The 19,451-nt window shown below is 31.4% G+C and overlaps 1 protein-coding gene across 7 annotated transcripts in view; it reads right to left on the reverse strand.

The window, feature by feature from the left end:
• Positions 1-14,250: 14,250 nt before the first annotated feature.
• The window catches only part of LOC118183197 (uncharacterized), a 509,384-nt gene continuing 504,183 nt past the window's right edge, over positions 14,251-19,451 (reverse strand). For all 7 annotated transcript variants that reach the window (XM_085809465.1, XM_085809466.1, XM_085809467.1 and 4 more), the window contains one exon: positions 14,251-17,919. In XM_085809465.1, coding sequence (XP_085665591.1) covers positions 17,680-17,919 — 240 coding nt within the window. In that variant the 3' untranslated portion in view covers positions 14,251-17,679. The remainder of the gene's footprint in view (positions 17,920-19,451) is intronic.

Genomic DNA, 19,451 nt, shown 5'->3' on the forward strand with positions numbered 1-19,451 from the left:
TATGTTACATATAACACACAGTTACCTACCTCATAATCTAGTATGAACATTGACAAATGTTATTTCACAGAAATGATGTTCAGTAGTAAATATCACGTATGAATTTCTATTATGCTATAATGATATAACACATATATCATTGTATGTTAAGAAACGAAAATACCAGTTATAAACAGAAACATTAAAATGTTTTTAACATATTTTGATTATTATTAAGTTTTTTTTTCACATCTGGAAAGAAAACAACATGGCATTGTGATATTTTTTAACATATTTATCAAATTACATAAAAAAAGAAAACCTATACTTACACGTGAAAAGTAATCCCAGGAGTCTTTTTCGAAAATCTATTTGTGCATCCATATGCAACACAAGCAAACATGCTTCAAAAAGAAAATGGAAAAAAAAAAGTTGCAATTACAGACTTCTTTGCACAAGTCACAGCGATAATAGTAACATGGCTGGCAAGCTTCACCGTTTGACTCGAACCTTCCCTCCTTCTATTCTAACCTCCTTGCTACGACCTCATATCACAAGGAACTACTATCGCTAATTTAAGAAATTGCCAACTTTGGTGGCCGGCATGAACCACCCTAGCTTTTACAGTCTTCAGAATTTTGGCCCTCTGGTAATGTAGACGTTGTTGAAAAAGAAAATTTAGAATACAGAAAGAAGTTTGCTTGTGCCTAACTGTATAAATGTATCGTACAAGAGAAGGATGAATTATTTAATATTTCCAAGTACAGTAATTTTATGAAAATATTAAGAATGACAGCTTGGATTAAACACTTTACTTTGAAAACTAAGAAACTTGAAAACTTGACAGATGTTAATACAGTTGAAAAGCTTAAAGACGCAGAAGAATTCTGGATCCGTAGAATTCAAAGAGTAGCATATAATTCAGAAAAATTTCGGCATTAGAAACTGATAAAAGCATATATAAGAAGTCGTCCATATATTCCTTTTCCCCGTTTTTAGACGATAAAGGAATCTTACGGCTTGGAGGAAGATTACAATTCTCCGGTTTCAGCACCGAAGAAAAACATCCTATCCTCTTGCCTCGAAATTCAAAATTTACGGAACTAATTATTGAAAGATAACATAAGTTAATGCATAGTGGAGTTACAGCCATTTTGACCAGCCTTCGAAAAGAATACTGGATACCGAAAGGCCGACAGCTTGTGAAGAAGATGCTTAGAAACTGTCTTAGTTGTAGAAACTATGCAGCAAAACCTGCTCAACAGATGACCGCACAGCTGCCAAAAGACAGAAGAGTTCAGACTCAACCATTTTGTGTTTCTGGTTTGGACTTTTCGGGCCCTATTTGGGTTAGATCAGCAACCGGAACTGAGAAATCATACTTAGTTCGTTTCACCTGTGCCGTTACCAGAGCCCTTCATTTAGAGCTAGTCTCCAGTATGTCAACAAAAAAGTTTTTGATGGCTTTTAGATAATTCGTATCAAGACGAGGACATTGCGACATAATTTACTTGGATAATGCCAAAACCTTTCAAGAGGTAAACTGAAAATTCGAGCATTTTCTAAAATACTGAAGGATTCCAAATTTCAAGATTTTATTGCCTGTAAGAAGGAAAGCTGGAAATTTATTGCAGAACGTGCTGCATGGTGGGGAGCTTTTTACGAACGTTTAGTGAAGTCTGTGAAGGACTGTTTGAGAAAAATACTTGGATAAGCCCAATTAAATTTTCAAGAGTTGACTACTATTTTGACAGAAGTTGAATATGTCATAAATCAAAGACCTTTAACTTACAGTTACAATGACTTGGAAGAACCAGAGCCTCTCACACAAGCACACTTTCTCAACTTTGGTTGAAAAAAATCATAATTATCCACTTCATTTTATCGATATGATTGACAAGAATTCGAATAGAAGTTATCTGATGAAAAGACAAGTGTACCAAACTGCACTTTTAGAATGTCTCTGAAAAAGATAAAAAGAACAATATCTACTTGACTTGCGAACGGCTCACCATTCGGGTACTCCTAACCCAAGAACTAAAAATTGGAGATATTGTTCTTCTAACAATGTCCAAACTCTTATGGGAACTTAAACCCTTGGTGAGGTAGTGGAGGTATACAGAGAACGAGATCAACACATTCGTTCGTGTTTAATTAAGACGTCCAAAGGACAAATTAAGAGACCCATACAACTCTTATATCCTTTAGAAGTTGTAAACCAACCTGAAAAATATTGATTGAACTATTGACTTCTTCCAACATTTGATGAGAACTTTTTGAACTTATTGATTATTCAGTAATTTCTTATGTTTAATTGATTGATTTGCTTTATTTTATATTGTAGTAGATGTTCAAGATGATTTTTTAAAAATTTGTTACAGTAAGTAATTGTAAGTATTTTTATTTTATTTGGATTTAATTGTAATTCTGCTTAATTGTGTGAACTCTATGAGTTCAGGTGGGGAGTGTAGAGAAATATGACGTTATACGGCGATAGCAGCGCCCTCACCTGAAGTAAAAGTTAGTTAGATGTTAGATGCTAGATGGGAATGGCGTATTAAGCCATATCCTTTGATTTGTAGAATTTTTCATATGTTGATTAATTAACTAATTAACTGTATATAATGTAAATAAATATTTAACTTAACCTTTGCTTTGATTCAATCATAGATACAGATATAATGTTCTTCATAATGAAACATAGATTTTAGATATGGTAGAAGTTTCGACTTAGAATAATAACCTCTTTTGCGACAACTATTATACAAGTAACTTAATTACATCAGATCAGTGTATATGTAGAGAAAATGGCAGGCCTGAACACTACTTACATAATTCTCCCCTAACATTAAACATATCTAAAAGTTCCGAACTTAGAAAGTGAAATAAATCCTTTTATATTGTTGTTACTTACGCTCACTTGTCAGAAAGTAACGTCAGCCCAAAGCCCACGAAATTCCTCGTGGCAAGGAGCGCAAGATGCGTCGTTGGCAATATTCTTGAGCGCCTTACAGGTGAAAGTGCGATTTAGCTCAATTTTGGCCCCAATTTTGATGGAGAGCACTCCGGAGGAAAGGACGGTGTCCGAGGGCTCCAAGCCCTCTCTCCTTCCATCAAACTACATAAGAGGACTTTTGGCTCTCCGCATATTTAAAATGCCGCCATGCCGCGCGGGCACTATACATTTAGAAATATCCATGCCTTCTCCGGGATTCGAACACGGGCCCTTCGGCATGACAGACAGCGACGCTAACTACTATACAGATTGGGCTTCAAATCCCTTTATAAGATATACTATCAAGAACAATGATCTCGGGAAGGATATAAACATAATGAGCTTCCTGCCCACAAGAGGCACTGAGCTATGCAACCCACCGTAAAACAGCATAATGAAGATACTCCTTGAGCAAGAAGTGAAAATGAAAGAAATAACATCGCATTTTCAAAAGTGGTACAGGATTTACTGTAAGAGGAATTACATTTAACTACAAAAAAACAAGCGAGCAATATAGATAGCAATGAGACTCTTAACAATAGAAACCTAATTACAACCTTCTGACTTATCAAAATTCTAAAATTCTATCACAAGAACAGATGTGTATAAAAACATAATAATCTCATGCAAAACTGTAGAATGTAATCTCAAACATCGCACCTAAATTCATTTTTTTTTTCACTTTGGCAGCTAAGGAAGATGGTTCGGTAGTCAAACCATCGAAACTAGTCCTGGAAAATTTTCAAACATAACGTTGATTTTTGTTGTTTGACTTCTAAAATAATAGCACCTAACCTCAACAGAATAAAAATGCAAAGAGAACTAGATCTATAACTCCATAGCACGTGAGTGTGAGAGGCACCAACTGTGAAAGCATCAATGTAAAAAACTGTATTGTTTCTTTCCAGATCTGACAGGCACCTGGTCTATAGAGATCGGTAACCACCAGATCGGTAACGAGATCTAATACCCACCAGAAAGGGCAGAGTCCGCGGTGTGGAACGTACTAAATACAACGCATTGCACACAACGCCTGGCGGGGCCTATTGTGGGCTCTAAGGAGTGCAGTTATCTGGATAATTAGTGCGGTCGGACAATACCCAGATTACTAGTGATTAAACAATGGGCGCCCACCGCACTTCACCAAATCCATATCCATATTACCTATCTGTATGCATTGAAACTGGACGTCAAGCAACATCAATAGACTGTATAACCAACCCTGATAAGGTAAACATAAAAATAAAAAAAAATAAAAAAAAAATAAAAACATATATATATGCTCAATACATACAAATTTAATAAAATAGTTAGATATTTTTTTAATTTGAAGTTTCTTGTCACTCTCTTTCACGGAAGGGTAGAGGGCAAACCCAACAAACAATCAGCCAAATTCAGGTCACATTTCTGAGCTGTAAAACGAGTAGCCCGAATGAAACACCGATGGCCTAACAAATGAATACGTATGCATAGGAACAGTAAATAGTAAGCCAGGGTATAGGCAGCTGTTCCGCTGTGAGCTCTCAGCTGAAAGTAGATTTCGATTGGTACATATGGTATTGCTTCAGCTTCTTTTTTACCATTCATGTCCTGGTGCAGATAATGAAAAGGAATTACTCATCATATCCTCAATAATAAAAATGAATTTATATAGATAACTTCATTTCAGGTTGCGGTAATAACCAAGAAGAAAGCATAACTGCTAAGAAATTATCCGAAGTGCTGTATGTTAGAGGTTTTCATTTGAGAAAGTGGCGTTTAAACTCAGACTATCTATTCCGATTCTGCGTTAAGTCACCTGAAGTAAAGCAAATTGGAGATTCATCCTGATGAGAGCAAAAAAGCTGTAGACTTACTCTAGAACACTGGTACGTGATCTTTTATTATCCAAAGATGATAAAATGAATTAATTAATAGAAATTTCCTATCTCAATCAGCAAACCTGTTCGGTCCTCTTGGTTCGCTTTCTTCGTTTTTTATAACTATAAAAATATTTTATCAACAATTGCAGTTGCTTAAGTTAGACTGAAATAGTCCTCTTCCTGAAAGTGGAAACTGTTCCAAAACGAGATTAAACACTTGAATTTCGTGAAAACTTCCGGTTGGATTCATACAACAATAAAAACTGTGACAGTTCACTGTTTTTGCGATGTTTATCGTATGCCATACAAATTCAAGGGGATGTGTTTCTAAAGTAGAACATCTCGTGGCTAAAAGTAAAGTTTTGCCACTCAAACCTATTTCATTACCTCTATTGGAGTTTAACAGAACATTTTACTTGCTAGACTGTATGTTGTAGTATCTAGAATACTTTCGGAGTATCGACTAACTTTTCTTACTTGGACTGATTCTCAAGTAGTGTCGCCATAACTGCATCCCATTACCTGGAAAACTTTTGTTGCCAGTCGAACTGCAGAAAGCCTTGACTTAGTATCACCTAACAGTTGGGATCATGTTTTATCTAAAAGGAAATTCTGTTGATTTGCTTGAATTATCTCTCAAACTACTTTTGAATTGTGACCTGTAGTGGAAGAGAAAGAGCCTAGGTGTCAATGAATAAATCCAGCTGGCCCCCAAAAGGGCTGTGAGAGCTGACTATTCTAGTGACTTTAAAATTATTTGTGAAAAGAAGCAAAATATTCTGCTTCCTGTGACTTCATCGCATAATTAAGTTGTAAGGTATATTTTAATTTTATAACAGTTATTTTAATTTGAATAACCTTTCCCATCAATTGTTGTTTCCACTTACAATTCTTTACCAGAATGAGTTTTTAGAATCACATTGAATGCAAATGAGTTGGAAGAAGTACATAAGGAAGGTTCAACTTTCTTCGTGAGAGAGAGCTAAGAATCCTGAGTACCGCGTGTTTACCTTCGAGCTAAGTCTCTCTTGAAGCTGTTATGCTCAGCCGTTTTATTACGTGCTTTTTTATGTTCGCCGGCTAGTTTAAATAAAGGTCCAATTACGTTAGATACTTGTGTTTAGCTTTAGCTAAGTCTTTTTAGTTAGTTATAGTTTAGTTTATATTTCTTATTCTGAGTTTAAGCCCGAGTGGAAGCCCAAGAAAGGGGCCAACTATTATTCTTATTTGAGTGAAATAAAGGGTAGTTTAAGTCTTCTTGAGTCTACATCTTTAGTTATCTGAACTCAGCTATAAGTCACTAAATAGTTCACTAGGTTCCTCGACGTTTACTTTAGACAAAAAGAGGGAGGAACCCTACAAAGTCATTGACTTTTATTTAACATATTTTCATTATTATACAAAATTATTAATGCGGTAGCATATTGTGCTAGATTTGTTTTAAAATTTAAACCAAATATTGGTAACAATAAGGATCTGCCAAGCGGAGTTTGTAAATATGTCTCACTAAGTGCAGCACAGCGGAAAAGAGCGGGCAATGTAATTATACCTAATGTTCAAAACTTGTAGTTTTCTGAAAATTTGCAATGCTAAAAGATCTTAATAACCAGTTCATGGGTGCTATTCTAGAACCTAAAGTAATATATGAGAGACTATTTTTAAACAACCCACCAGCTACCGAGCGGTAGAGTCGCTAAATACTGGTAATCCGGGTTTCGAATCTCGGCGAAAGGGCGGTCTGCAAGGGCGTTTTCGGGGTTTTCCCCCATGTGTATAGAGCCAATTTCCTTAGAAAATTCTCCACAAATAAAACTCTTCCCTTACTCAGATATCCCTCGTATGCTTTACCTTAATAAATAAAATAATATACCAAACCCTTTTTAAATTATTGTTTAGATTATGCTGGTCCAGTCACTTTAAAATTTAATCAAGATCGTAGTATAAGCATTCCACATCGAAGGAGTGAGTAATATGATCTCAGAAATATTTATTGTTTCTCTGAGAAAGGTTTTTGCTAGAGGGAGGTGTACCCTCTAGCATATACTGAGGTATGGGCTCAAATTTTATAGCAGCCAACGGAAAATTTCAGAATTACGGAATATCTTAAGATTTAATTAAAGTAATGTAGATATTCTGAATTTTCTCTCAAAGACATCAGTTAACTGGGAAATTGTTTCCCCTCTATGCTTTGAAGGAATTTGGGAAGCCAAGGCACTTAAATTGCATTTAAGAAGGGTAATTGGAGAAAGAGTTTTAACTTTTGAGGAACTGTCAAGTTTGCTTAGCCGAATTGAAGCCGTATTAAATTCTCACCCTGAAAAGATTAATGATTCAGATGTAATTACCTTACACGTATTAACCCTGTCATGTATACCTAAGAGAGATGACATTACAAGTTTACCAGGTAAAGAGAGAATTCCACAAATTTAAATTTGTTTTTTTTCTTTAGATGGGAATTGTTCCAGCAAATAAGGATATTTTTGACAGAAATATCATTAAGAATATCCAAATACATTACAGTAACTGTCTAAATGGACTAAACAGCATTGTAATTTAATTATAGATGAATTATTACATTTTTGAGAAATTTCTTTGAGAATCTTTGAACATACCTCCTGGTATGTGGCCATTAGGTAGGGTTATAAAAGCCCACCCAAATCAGGATCGGTTAGTTGGAGTAGCCAAAGATTGCTTCACGTGATGTTGAAAGGCCTATTGTAAAAGTTGCACCCTTACTGCTATATTAATGAAATTCTTGAGGGTGGGAGTATATTCGAATACTCATTTTCTCTCTTTTTCACTTTCTTGCATATGCAGGGGTTGGAGCTCTGCCATAGCTAACAGTGCGAATAAATATATGGAACTTTAATTTCATAAATATGCTTGTTTGTTATGCAGCCGACTGCAGATTTATTATTTGCTTTGATATTATGTTATTTATGTTACTATATGATTTCGTCTATTAGTCGATGAAATAGTTACGAGTTGTTCTCCTTCATATGTTACTTAAACAGTTTAAAGTTTAAAGGCATAGAGCACGCTCAGTTGTGAATTCCTGAGGTTTTAATGTAACGTAAGTCTACCTCATTTTGTTGACTTCAGACCATTAAAATCAATGGACTGACATTGAGTTCGGGCATAGACTCGGAGTTCAGATGTACTACAGAACTGTCACAAAACTGTTTCCTTTTATACGTAAAAAATTGTGATTATTCGTGTTCTTGTTAACCTACTTGTATTGTATAAAGGTAGTCGCAAATATAATATATATTGGTATCTTTTTACCTTTACTTAGTGTTAATGAATATTTTCATCCGAATTTTTTGAATCGACTGCTATGTTCTACACAAATAAGATCTCTGTTTGTGTACAGCTCAAATCTCATGCTGTATTCTTGCGTAAGTATGGCCAGGAAAGTTCTTATACTTGTATTTAATTATATTTGTAACTGTATACAGTATATCATACCTTGTAAATTTGTGTTCTTATCGATTTAATAACTTTCAGAAACTGCACATATGAGTTTCGAACAACAGGCACCTGCAGGTCTTCTCCCTATTTTTATAAACTTTGAATTTTGAAATAAGCTATCTTTTTTTCTCTTCAGCAAAGAGTCTTGTACCAGTCGGAGCATTACTTTGCAACTTTCGTCTAACTTAACAGTATGAGAAACAAAAAAACAAAAAAAAAAAAAAAAAAAAAGCACTTTTTTGAAGATTTAGATAAATGATTGCCTTCTGACTGCAGGCGTATAGTGACATATTTAAACTTCGTGAGACTGACCAAGTCCTAGGGTTTCTGGTAGTGTCAGTGTTTGTGTATTTTATATATCATATTGTGAACTGGATATCAAAAGCGAAACCGCACTGTAAAAAAAAATCTGTAAGGTTACTAAGAAAACTCATGGAAACTGGGATGCCATGGGTTATTTGAGTAACAGCAACAGGTGTTTTCTTTGTAACTTTACAAGAGTTTTGCCTGTAATGGTTACAGATCTTTTTCTTGTAATATCACAGCATATAGTTATGTAAGTAGAACATATTTTTCTTATGTAAAATCCCAAACGATATATCTGTAATGGTTACAGATTATTTGCGTGTAATATTACATCAAATAATTATGTAAAAATAACATGTTTTTCTCATGTAAGATCTCAACAGATATATCTGTAACCGTTACAGGTTATTTGCTTGTATTATTACAGCACGTTATTATGTGAGTAGAAGATACTTTTCTTACGTAAAATTCCAATGGTTGTATCTGTAAAGGTTTCAGATTATTTCCTTCTAATATCTCATTAAGTAATTACATGTGTGTAGAATATATTTTTCATAGATGAAATATTAAAGGATATGTCTATAAAAGTAATAGATTTTTGGTCTAAAATAATGCTTATTATAATAAAATACATTGAAATGCATATAAAGCAATGATATCTGTAGGTATATATATCATTTTGATTAATAATTGATTTGAGCTTAATTTGATAATTAAGTTCAAATTGATATGCTACTCCTTACATTAAATTACATGTATATCCTTTACATAAAATAATGGAAAGTCATCTGGAATTTATATTTGGCCTGTAAAATAGCTGAAAAAAAAACAGTATGCTTTATTTGCGTGTTTTAGTGTCAATTATTAAGATATATTCTAGAACTTTCTTTTTAGTAATTTTAGTTAAAATAGACACATGTTCCTTTAGATTTAACTTATATGAGTAAACGTGTTGCATGTTGATATGATCATATTATTACAATAAAAGACATTTTGTGAAATATTTCTATGAAGAACTCAGAACAGCTGTTCTTTATGTTTCAAAAATATTATATTCTATCCTTCTAAAAAATGACATTTTCAGTAAATTAAAGAATTCAACACAGCAATGAACTTTATTTTGTGACTACAAGGAATTCAAAATTTTGTTCATAAGCTTGAATTACAACGTCCAACTAACCTTTTTATTCTTATCTGCACTCAGTGTTTGACAACAGTCTGCTATTGTTTGAAGTAATAGATGGCAACTGCATAACGTTTTTACCCTACCTTCAAATAATTTCCTTTGAATTAACAGATAGAAGTCTTTCATTAAAAACCTAATATCATGCTTTTTGAATAAGCATAAAACTTCACCAACTGACCTTAATTTTTAAAGCCTTGCTTACATTAAAATTCTTGATGCTTAATACAATTATGCCTTTAACAAATTTGTTTCAAAAATTAATACTTCAGTTTAACTTAAAATTTAATGCATTTTAATTTTACCTATAATTTTTTACAAACGTGATATGTAATAAAACTTTAAGCTTAATAGTTACCATTTAGAAAGTGATACTAAAAAGTATTCTTAGTTATTATAAATTTCGAGATTTGCATACAAAATTGTGAAATATACATGTGACAACAGAAAACAAACTTTATGCTCTCTCTCTCTATATATATTACAGCATGTTAATTATGAAGTTTATTGAATTCATAATTTTATTGTGAAACATTATGAAGCAAATAATATGCTAATTAAAATACAGAAGTAAAAATAATTTATTACTTAATTCATAAACTTTACATAAAACCTTAAAAAAAGAATTAATTAAAAAATAACACAATATAACATTTCATAAAAATTCGTTTCGACTGCTTGGAAAAAATGAATGGTTTTTCCTCTTCTTTGTAAACCATGTCTCCTAAATAAAGAAAAAAACATTTCTTTTAAAATCATAATCATGCTCTTAAAAAGCTTATAAAAATTATTTTAATAGATGTTTTAAACATGTGCTCATATAACACTTTTAATCATATTTCTTTATAATATCTTAAGTAATCAGGAACAGCTTAAATACTTTAAAAAATTGCATTACAGTGAACCGTCTCATTACTACAAGCTACCTCAGTCAATCACTTTTTAAATTTAACCAGCATTCCTCATAAAATAACTAATTAGTAAACATAACTTCTCTAAGATGCCCAATATCATTAAAGATCAAAATCTTCAGGAATCACGCATAGCTAGCTTAGAGAAGGTTCATTGTACAAAAACAGCCAATATGCAAATCTTTTCATAAATGAAGCCACCATAGTTATTAAATATAATATACAGTATACTTATATTCAGAATTCAGAACTTGAATAAATTTCTCGAACTGTTTTAGCATTCGAAAAATATTATATTTATTACCTTAAATTTCTAAAACAATATTACATATTGGTCCAAATGAATCACTGGGACTCGGACAACATTTTCCCCCAAGCTTTCTTTTAGCAACAGGATTCTGAAATTGTTTTAATGATTTAGGTAATGTTTGTCTCTCTTAAGGCGCTCACAAAACAAGTTACCCTAAATTTTTCGTCAAATTAGTCGGTATTCTCGACACAGCAATTATAGGACTTCAACAGCGGAACTTTGTAACTGAAGAAGAAATTATGGCTGTTTATAGAATTAAAGAGAAAGTATTATCACGTAAAACGAAGCAACTTAAACAACTTACATTGAAAGAAATGTTTAATAAAGTAAACAAATAAATATTAAGTTTCTTTTTTTTTTCTTTTTTTTTTTTTTTTTGTAAATTTTGATACCCTTTAGATCATAATTGTTCTTTATTTCATAAATTACGGTTTCATATTTTTAATTTTAAAATTTCTGCATGCCATCTTACCAGATTTAAACTCATGATCTGTAATCCGGAAAAATTGATAATCCGGAATCGCCGAAGTCCCGACGAGTCCGGATTAACGACTTTTGACTGTACTAACAAAACCAAACATCATATTCCCATTCTGCACAGTATAAAAATTCTTCTGCAAAACTGCAAAAATTACCAACACTTTGGCTTATTTGATAACTTTCAAATTCACTCCTTTGTTTGCATTTAGAATTTATAACTTTAATTTTCCACAGAAATTTGTTTTTGATTTTAAAAAATTTCACTGACATAATTTCATTCACTTCAGCATATATTAATAGATGCAGAAGGTTTTTGTACCTTACATAATTTTAAATCTTATGTAACCTAACGTAATTAATAACAAAATCAAAACGTAGATCAGAAACTGCATAAAATTTAATAAATAATTTCTACTAGTGTCACACGAAATGCTATGAAATTAATCAATAAAATGAGATAAAATATATAGAATTAATATTGCACATGTGTGAAGCTGGAAGTTTTACGTTAAATACTTTTTTTAATTAAGTATTTTTAAAAATGACCCCTTAGAGCATGGGACCTTTCGTAATCAGAACTTGCAAATCCACTTCGCTAGTCTTTCATAACATTGCTTTTCTTTTATTAACAAGAAATATTGCATTCAGTTATTTAATTTAAGATTTCCAAAAATAATGCTACTGAAAGGCATGAATACTTACTTAAATTTGAAATTAATTTAGTTGACTTAAAATAATATTTAAAAAATAAATCTTCATATATACGTCTAACAGTCAGACCTTATTAATTTTCTTTTATTTGAACAATATCTGAATTCTGCATTAGTTTGGACTAGTAAATCATTGGACAATTAAATACCAAGCTATAAGAGAACTAATGTAGTTTACAAATGCACTGAATTTTATTTCCTGCATTAACTTTCAAAGAAAGTAAAATTTTCTGCATATTTGCATCATTTGGATTGATAGAATATGGCAAAGCATGCAAAGGCTATCTATCAGTCTAAAGGGAAGTATATATTCATGGACGGCTTTGTAAGGAAAAGTAACTTGCATTTCCATTTATTCATGTGTGAGTATATATATATATTTACAGTTGTTAATCCTAAAATCAATGCTTCATTAAAAATTTATTATTATTTTATTTTTAATACTAACATATAAATACAGAATTGTGTTAAATTCCAATACACAATCATAATTTATTTTAAAAAAAACTTATTTTATGATTTATATATTATATTACATGAATAAGAGAAACATTTGTCAAGATATATATTAAACTTGTATTAGCAGATTCATGCTATCCTAGTAACAAGACTATCATACTTCAAAACTGTATTAAAATTGGGCAAAATAAAATCAACCTAAATTCTACATTAAATGTTTAAAAACTTATAAGTATGCAATGGTAGTTATATATACAATATAATAAATTTTGCAACTTATAAAATATTAATGGAATATTTTTGGAAATAATGTACAAAACTTTAGTTTTCTTTTATAACTAGTTTAACGAATTTTTAGAAAAATATTTTAGGTCATTTCCATCTTTTCCCTGTTGATATTGGTATATTAAAATATATGGAATAATTAAGTTGCATCTAGTTAGTAAACCAAAACATTACGAAAAGTATGATGCGACATATTTTTAATCAATATAATTACTTCATTTTGGAATTATAACATATTCGTAAGAAATTAATACCATTGAAAAAATAATATTATTACACTAAAGAATAAACGAGATTCTCGACCGCATTGTTCAAGTTTTTGTAATTTTACTTCATAACACACTCGTATATAAACATATTAGACTGAATTATAAACCAAGTATAATTAATTAGGTAATCCTAGAAAAAGAATAAACTAAACCTAGTAAGCAAAAAAAAATATATACATTACATTCAGAATTCTAAATGTTTACATAAACTTTTCTCGCAAGGCCTGCCGGGAAAAAGATGTCAAACGTTCTTTGGTCAGACGATTGCAAACGAACGCTAACATGATTAATTTTGTTTTCAACAACCACATTACCCTTTCAATTAAATACCACAACAGTGATTAAATTTTGGAATAATTAGTTATAAATAATAATACGGGCAATTTAAGGCGTAATTTATCGGATGCGCAATGACAAAATACTACTATTAGATCTGCATTTGGAATAAATATTCTGCACTCTTTCAACTCATTACGAACACTGATATTAATTAATCGCAAAGCTTAAACGTTTAAATACTTACTCACTACATATAACAGTGCAAAGTGCATGAGAATAATCTGCATAAAATGAACAAAAAATATTTCAAACGTAATTGTAAACATTTTCTTACTTACCTGCGCTATACAACCAACATGCATTCAGCCATGTTTTTTTCTGCAACTAGCTTTCAAACACTTTTCTTCTGATTGGATGATTTCCAGTCAGTCACGTGATTCTTCCGCGCGGCTACTGAAACATTATCTGTAATGTTACAGGCAAATTAGCTGTACCAGCCACAGTTTGCTTTCAACCTGTTACCATTACAGGAAATTCTTGTGTAACTTTTTGATTTCTGTAACTTTACAAAACTTTTGCCTGTAAAGAGCGAACTTTTTTTTTACAGTGCGGTGTGATTTTTTGGCTGAGATATTGGATTACACCGAATTTAACTAAAACGGTATATTTGGCGGAAATTTGACAAATTGATGCGAATATGAAAATAGGAAAGATGTTTGTGTGACATTAATACAAATTTGAAAAATACAAATTATTTGATCATGTTTTTATTGGATTTAATGACATTTAAACTAATAAGAATTTTGTCCGTTAAAATTTAAAAATAAAACACTGAAAATTATGCAGTAGAGTCCCGCTCATCCGATTACTCCAAAACATAACTTACCGGAAAATGATATCATTTGGGGGAAGTAACACTGGAAAATAAACTTTTATGTAAAAACTAATTTTTGAAGTTGTAGATTAAGGTTATCACTTCTTTTAGCATCCATCTGAATACATTTCTTCCTAGTACACGAGTTTTACACAATGCACTAAGCATAATAATCATAATACATTTACATTTCTTTGGGATTAGTTTACAATGTTGGACATAAAAGAGTAAAATTATGTACTGATTTCAGTGTGTACTATTTGTGTGTCTTTTGCTGTAAGTTTGCATTTACACTTGTTTTTTTTTGTTCAGAAGGTCTATTTTAATAACCGATTTTCGGTACTTCTAGTTATCCGGCATTCTTGGTTATCCAAAAAGCATTCACTCTCGTTTACGTCAGATACTTGGGACTCTACTGTATTTCATATCACATAGATGGACTAACGAAAACATCCAGAAATTAGAATAATGCCACGAAAGAAAGAAATGTTTTGAAGTAGGTTTTGGCGATATTAAAGTGTAATATACAAATTATATAATATTAAATTCTAGTTTGCTGAAATTAAAGTTAATAAATTCCAAAATTTTATTATTGACTTACAACCCTCAATCATCATTATCATTTGCAAATTAACAGCAGCTGGTTATTAATAATCGTATGATCGTATGATTATTTATTGGTAAAAGAGCGAAAAAGAATTGATTTGTATGAAAGAGGAAGAAAATTGTTTACAGAAAGATTTTTCATAGATATTGTTATTAGCTTCTAATTTTGTATATTATTTTACAGCTAGACAGTCACGAATAAAACATTAAATAAAACTAAGAATACAGACACTGAAGACTTTATGAATTTGTTCAAATATTTTATTAGCTACCAAGTCTTTTATTCTTATTATATAAATATGAATGTAAAAAGTAAATTTGCCAAATTTTTCTCTTTCTTTCGTGCATTATTCGATATTTATTAAAATTTAGATTTAGACACATTGAAATCTGTTCCGTGAGGAAAATTTGTAAAAAATTTGTAATAAATAGGAAATGTTAAAATATAAATTAAATATTTTATGACATGTTACATTTATATTTATTTATACAGTTAACTTCCTGTTTTTAAATAAGAAATCAGAGATAATAAAAGCCTAATTTAGTCTTCAGAAATTATGAAAAGCAAGCTCATTTCTGCCACTGCTTTAATATAACATATTGTTCTAACAAAACGTTGCCTGAAGGGAATTTCCGTATATTTTATAGCTCACAGCAAAAATTTTAAAAATGTGTGTTTCAGGTATCAGTTTTATAAATCAAAAAGACTGCACTTGCAGTGTTCTGCAAAAACAATAAATATATCCTTGTATATTCGGTATAATAATTATTTAAGAAAGTAAATTATGCATATAATTTTCGTATAAAAAGCTATTTGCTTTAATATATAAATTTGTAACTAAATATTCTTTCCTTAACAGTCATTAATTATATGTTATATTGTAAAATTTGTAATAAATAGGAAAATTTGTAATAAATAGGAAATGTTAAAATATAAATTAAATATTTTATGACATGTTACATTTATATTTATTTATACAGTTAACTTCCTGTTTTTAAATAAGAAATCAGAGATAATAAAAGCCTAATTTAGTCTTCAGAAATTATGAAAAGCAAGCTCATTTCTGCCACTGCTTTAATATAACATATTGTTCTAACAAAACGTTGCCTGAAGGGAATTTCCGTATATTTTATAGCTCACAGCAAAAATTTTAAAAATGTGTGTTTCAGGTATCAGTTTTATAAATCAAAAAGACTGCACTTGCAGTGTTCTGCAAAAACAATAAATATATCCTTGTATATTCGGTATAATAATTATTTAAGAAAGTAAATTATGCATATAATTTTCGTATAAAAAGCTATTTGCTTTAATATATAAATTTGTAACTAAATATTCTTTCCTTAACAGTCATTAATTATATGTTATATTGTTTTTGCGACGCAAATATTTCTTGTACATAACTGTAATAATTTCATAATAAAGAAAAACGTTTTCAATCTACTAAGTAAAATCATTGTAAATTTATGTAACATTAATATCCTAGAGAGAACATGTAAGCTAGTTTACTCTTCAGCTGCTCCCCACCGTTCTGCTGAACTTTTTTAATAATCATATAAATTACTTTACGTATAAAATATTTAAGCTATTTTGAATTAAAACCGTTTCTACATAATAAGTTTTCCTTCAAATTTAAAAATTAAATAAAACTCAAACTTATATTTGCGTGAATTTTCTGAGAAAGCTCTGAGCATTTTTAGAAAATCTGATGTAACTCATCCTTCTTCAAGAAGCAAAAGTTGCTTACGGAAGTATTAGTGTGGTCTCAGATGTGTAAACGAATTTTGATATTAAGAAAAGGAAATGCTGCTCAAAGATGCAGCATGTTTTTTGTACTTATTTCTAATACTTATATCACAAATTTTTACACATTAACATTAAACCACCATTAAATTACTCGGTTTTGAATAAAAACGATCATTTAACTAAAACTTGGAAAGTAAGATTTTCTTTTTGTCATTTCTCAGACCTGTACTAGTATTTTTCTCAAATATAGTCCTAAGAAATTATAATGTTTAAGTTGATTGTGTAATGATGTGTTAAAAATAATGTGGCAAAGCTTTAACATTTATGTTACAAGCGTGACTTTCATCTCTAAAATATTCATATAGGATATTTTAAATATCAGAACACATGAAAACTAAAATAATTTACAGCAGTGAAAGCTTTGGATGCACTGTTTCTTGCAACGCAACAACAATAAGGAATTCATACACACATTCTGTTACACGCCCCATCAAATTTTTACATGACACAACATTATTTACAAAAAGTTTTAAGAATTTTTTTCGTCTATTCAATCAATAAATGTCAAACAGAATTATTCGCAGACGTTATCGAATACTCACATAAAACACTTCACTTTTGAACACCTAAGAATAACACATATTTTATAAAATAAACATAGGATTTCAGACACACCGTAAGAACTTACAACTGACTGTTAAACACTTAGAAAAAATATAATTTTTTTAAAAAAGGAAAACATTAAACAGGTCCACAGGAATTTTTATGTAGGCTTCAGCATCATATAAGAGTACATGAGTTTATGAAAGAAGAAGAATGGAGGGAGATGGATCCATTAACGATGTTCTATTCCTTCATGTAGGATATCATGAAGAGGGCTGGAATCAAAACGGACTGCATGCTGTCCTCTGTAACGAGGAAGATGTATAAAGAATACAACAAGATCAAAATTGTTCTCATGCTTTTTCTTGAACCCTGAGGAAGATGTTGTGAACCTTAGCAAGCCCACTACCCACAACACTGCTTGTACTAGATGAAGTGGATGTAAGAGATGCACGAGCAGTGGACTCGGATTCCGTATTCACGGAAGCTAAGGAAGAAGTTCTTCTCGGAAGGCGTGACCTTGTATATGGCGAGGGCTTGATTGCATTCGTGTAGGGGCATACTTCAATGATTGGGTCATTCGTCCATAGCTCCTATGTTTGAAGAAAAATGTAATTTTATATTCACGAAGCAAAACATACAACATACATAGCAAAAAAGACAGTACAGTACCCCAGTCATCAATTTTATTAACAGAATAATATTAAGCTTCACGGACTTTACTAGTTCTTTATTTCTCGTTGCATTTCGTTTAAATAGGATTATATTCATGCAGCAAAGTGCTCTCATAAAGGCTGAACTTATGTCTTCCCACCCATATCTCTTTATTAGACTAAAGAACTAAACATTTGGCTGCGGAGAGGAAAACATCTTGTTTTGGTGTTAAGATAACTGACGTTAAAAATGCAGCAAATTTAAGCTCAAACTAGAAAACCGTATGAAATAGTGTTGCTCAAAATAAATGCTTGGACCTTGGAGAGGGGGGCACTGGGCATCAGGCGTTTGGCAGAGGATATGTTGGTAGCAATAATGGCAATAATTTATGATGATGCTTTTATAAGGTTAGCCATAAATTATAAAAAAAATTAGCGTATTACATGAAAAGTAGCATCGCATTTTATTCTTTTACCAAATTTTAATCCTAATATGCATTAGTTAACAACTCTTTACAACTCGTCCAGCGTACTGATTGAGTGTTAAAATATTATTATTACAATTATGATGCGTATTACTATTGTATAATTGTATGTCTATGCAGTTATATTACAAAGAAATTACAGCATAATGTTTCCTGTTGCTTTTACTGGTTTGTCTTCTTATACACATTCTTTCACATATGTATAAGGTTATCAGGACTTGTATTTCTCCTTATCTGCTTCGCGAACATGACGTGTCCTGATTAGACAGTAAGTTTGACTACAAGCTATGTCCTCTGGAGTGTAGAAGAGATGACAAGATGAGAAGGGTTTAATTACCCTTTATTTTCCACGATATTACAGGCGTTCCTGCACTTAGGGATACAACGACCAACCACTTGTGGTCTGAACGTAAAAATATAAAAACTACTAACTAACTAAATTTTAAATAAGTGTTAACTTTGAATACTTTACACAAATGACTAACACTAAGACTGGCCTTTAAAACTATTACGTATGTAGAACGCACTGCGGAAAACTACAATACGTCTTTAGCTTTCAAGAGGACTAAAACCTCTGGCTTTAAGACGGACAGCAACTGACTGCAAGCTCGCGTGGAGTATAGGGGCAAGAAGGCTCACTCTCTTCCCATCTAATTCTGCTCTTGGCAAAAAGCCACAACTTAAGTACTTAAGCGTTAGCAAGTACAATTTGCATAGACATATTCACGCGCTTATTCTGGCCGGAAGTGGAAAATAAGAGAGGACAGTACAGTTTCAAAATAAAATAAATGTTAGCAAAACTTAAGATCCTTACAAATTGACCAATCAAATACTTAACCTTTCCTGAAATTAAATGCAACTTAGGTGACACCCCTTGAACTACCTCCGTGTCAGGCTGGAAAGCAGGGTGATGCCCACAGAAATTCTCAAAAGAGGGATTATACAGGCCTGCTTGCTACGCTACGGACTCAATCTCGCAACGCAGAC

This window comes from Stegodyphus dumicola, chromosome X2 (assembly GCF_044657685.1).
Source record: "Stegodyphus dumicola isolate Sdum_Otavi_A_Nest chromosome X2, ASM4465768v1".
NCBI lineage: Eukaryota > Metazoa > Arthropoda > Arachnida > Araneae > Eresidae > Stegodyphus > Stegodyphus dumicola.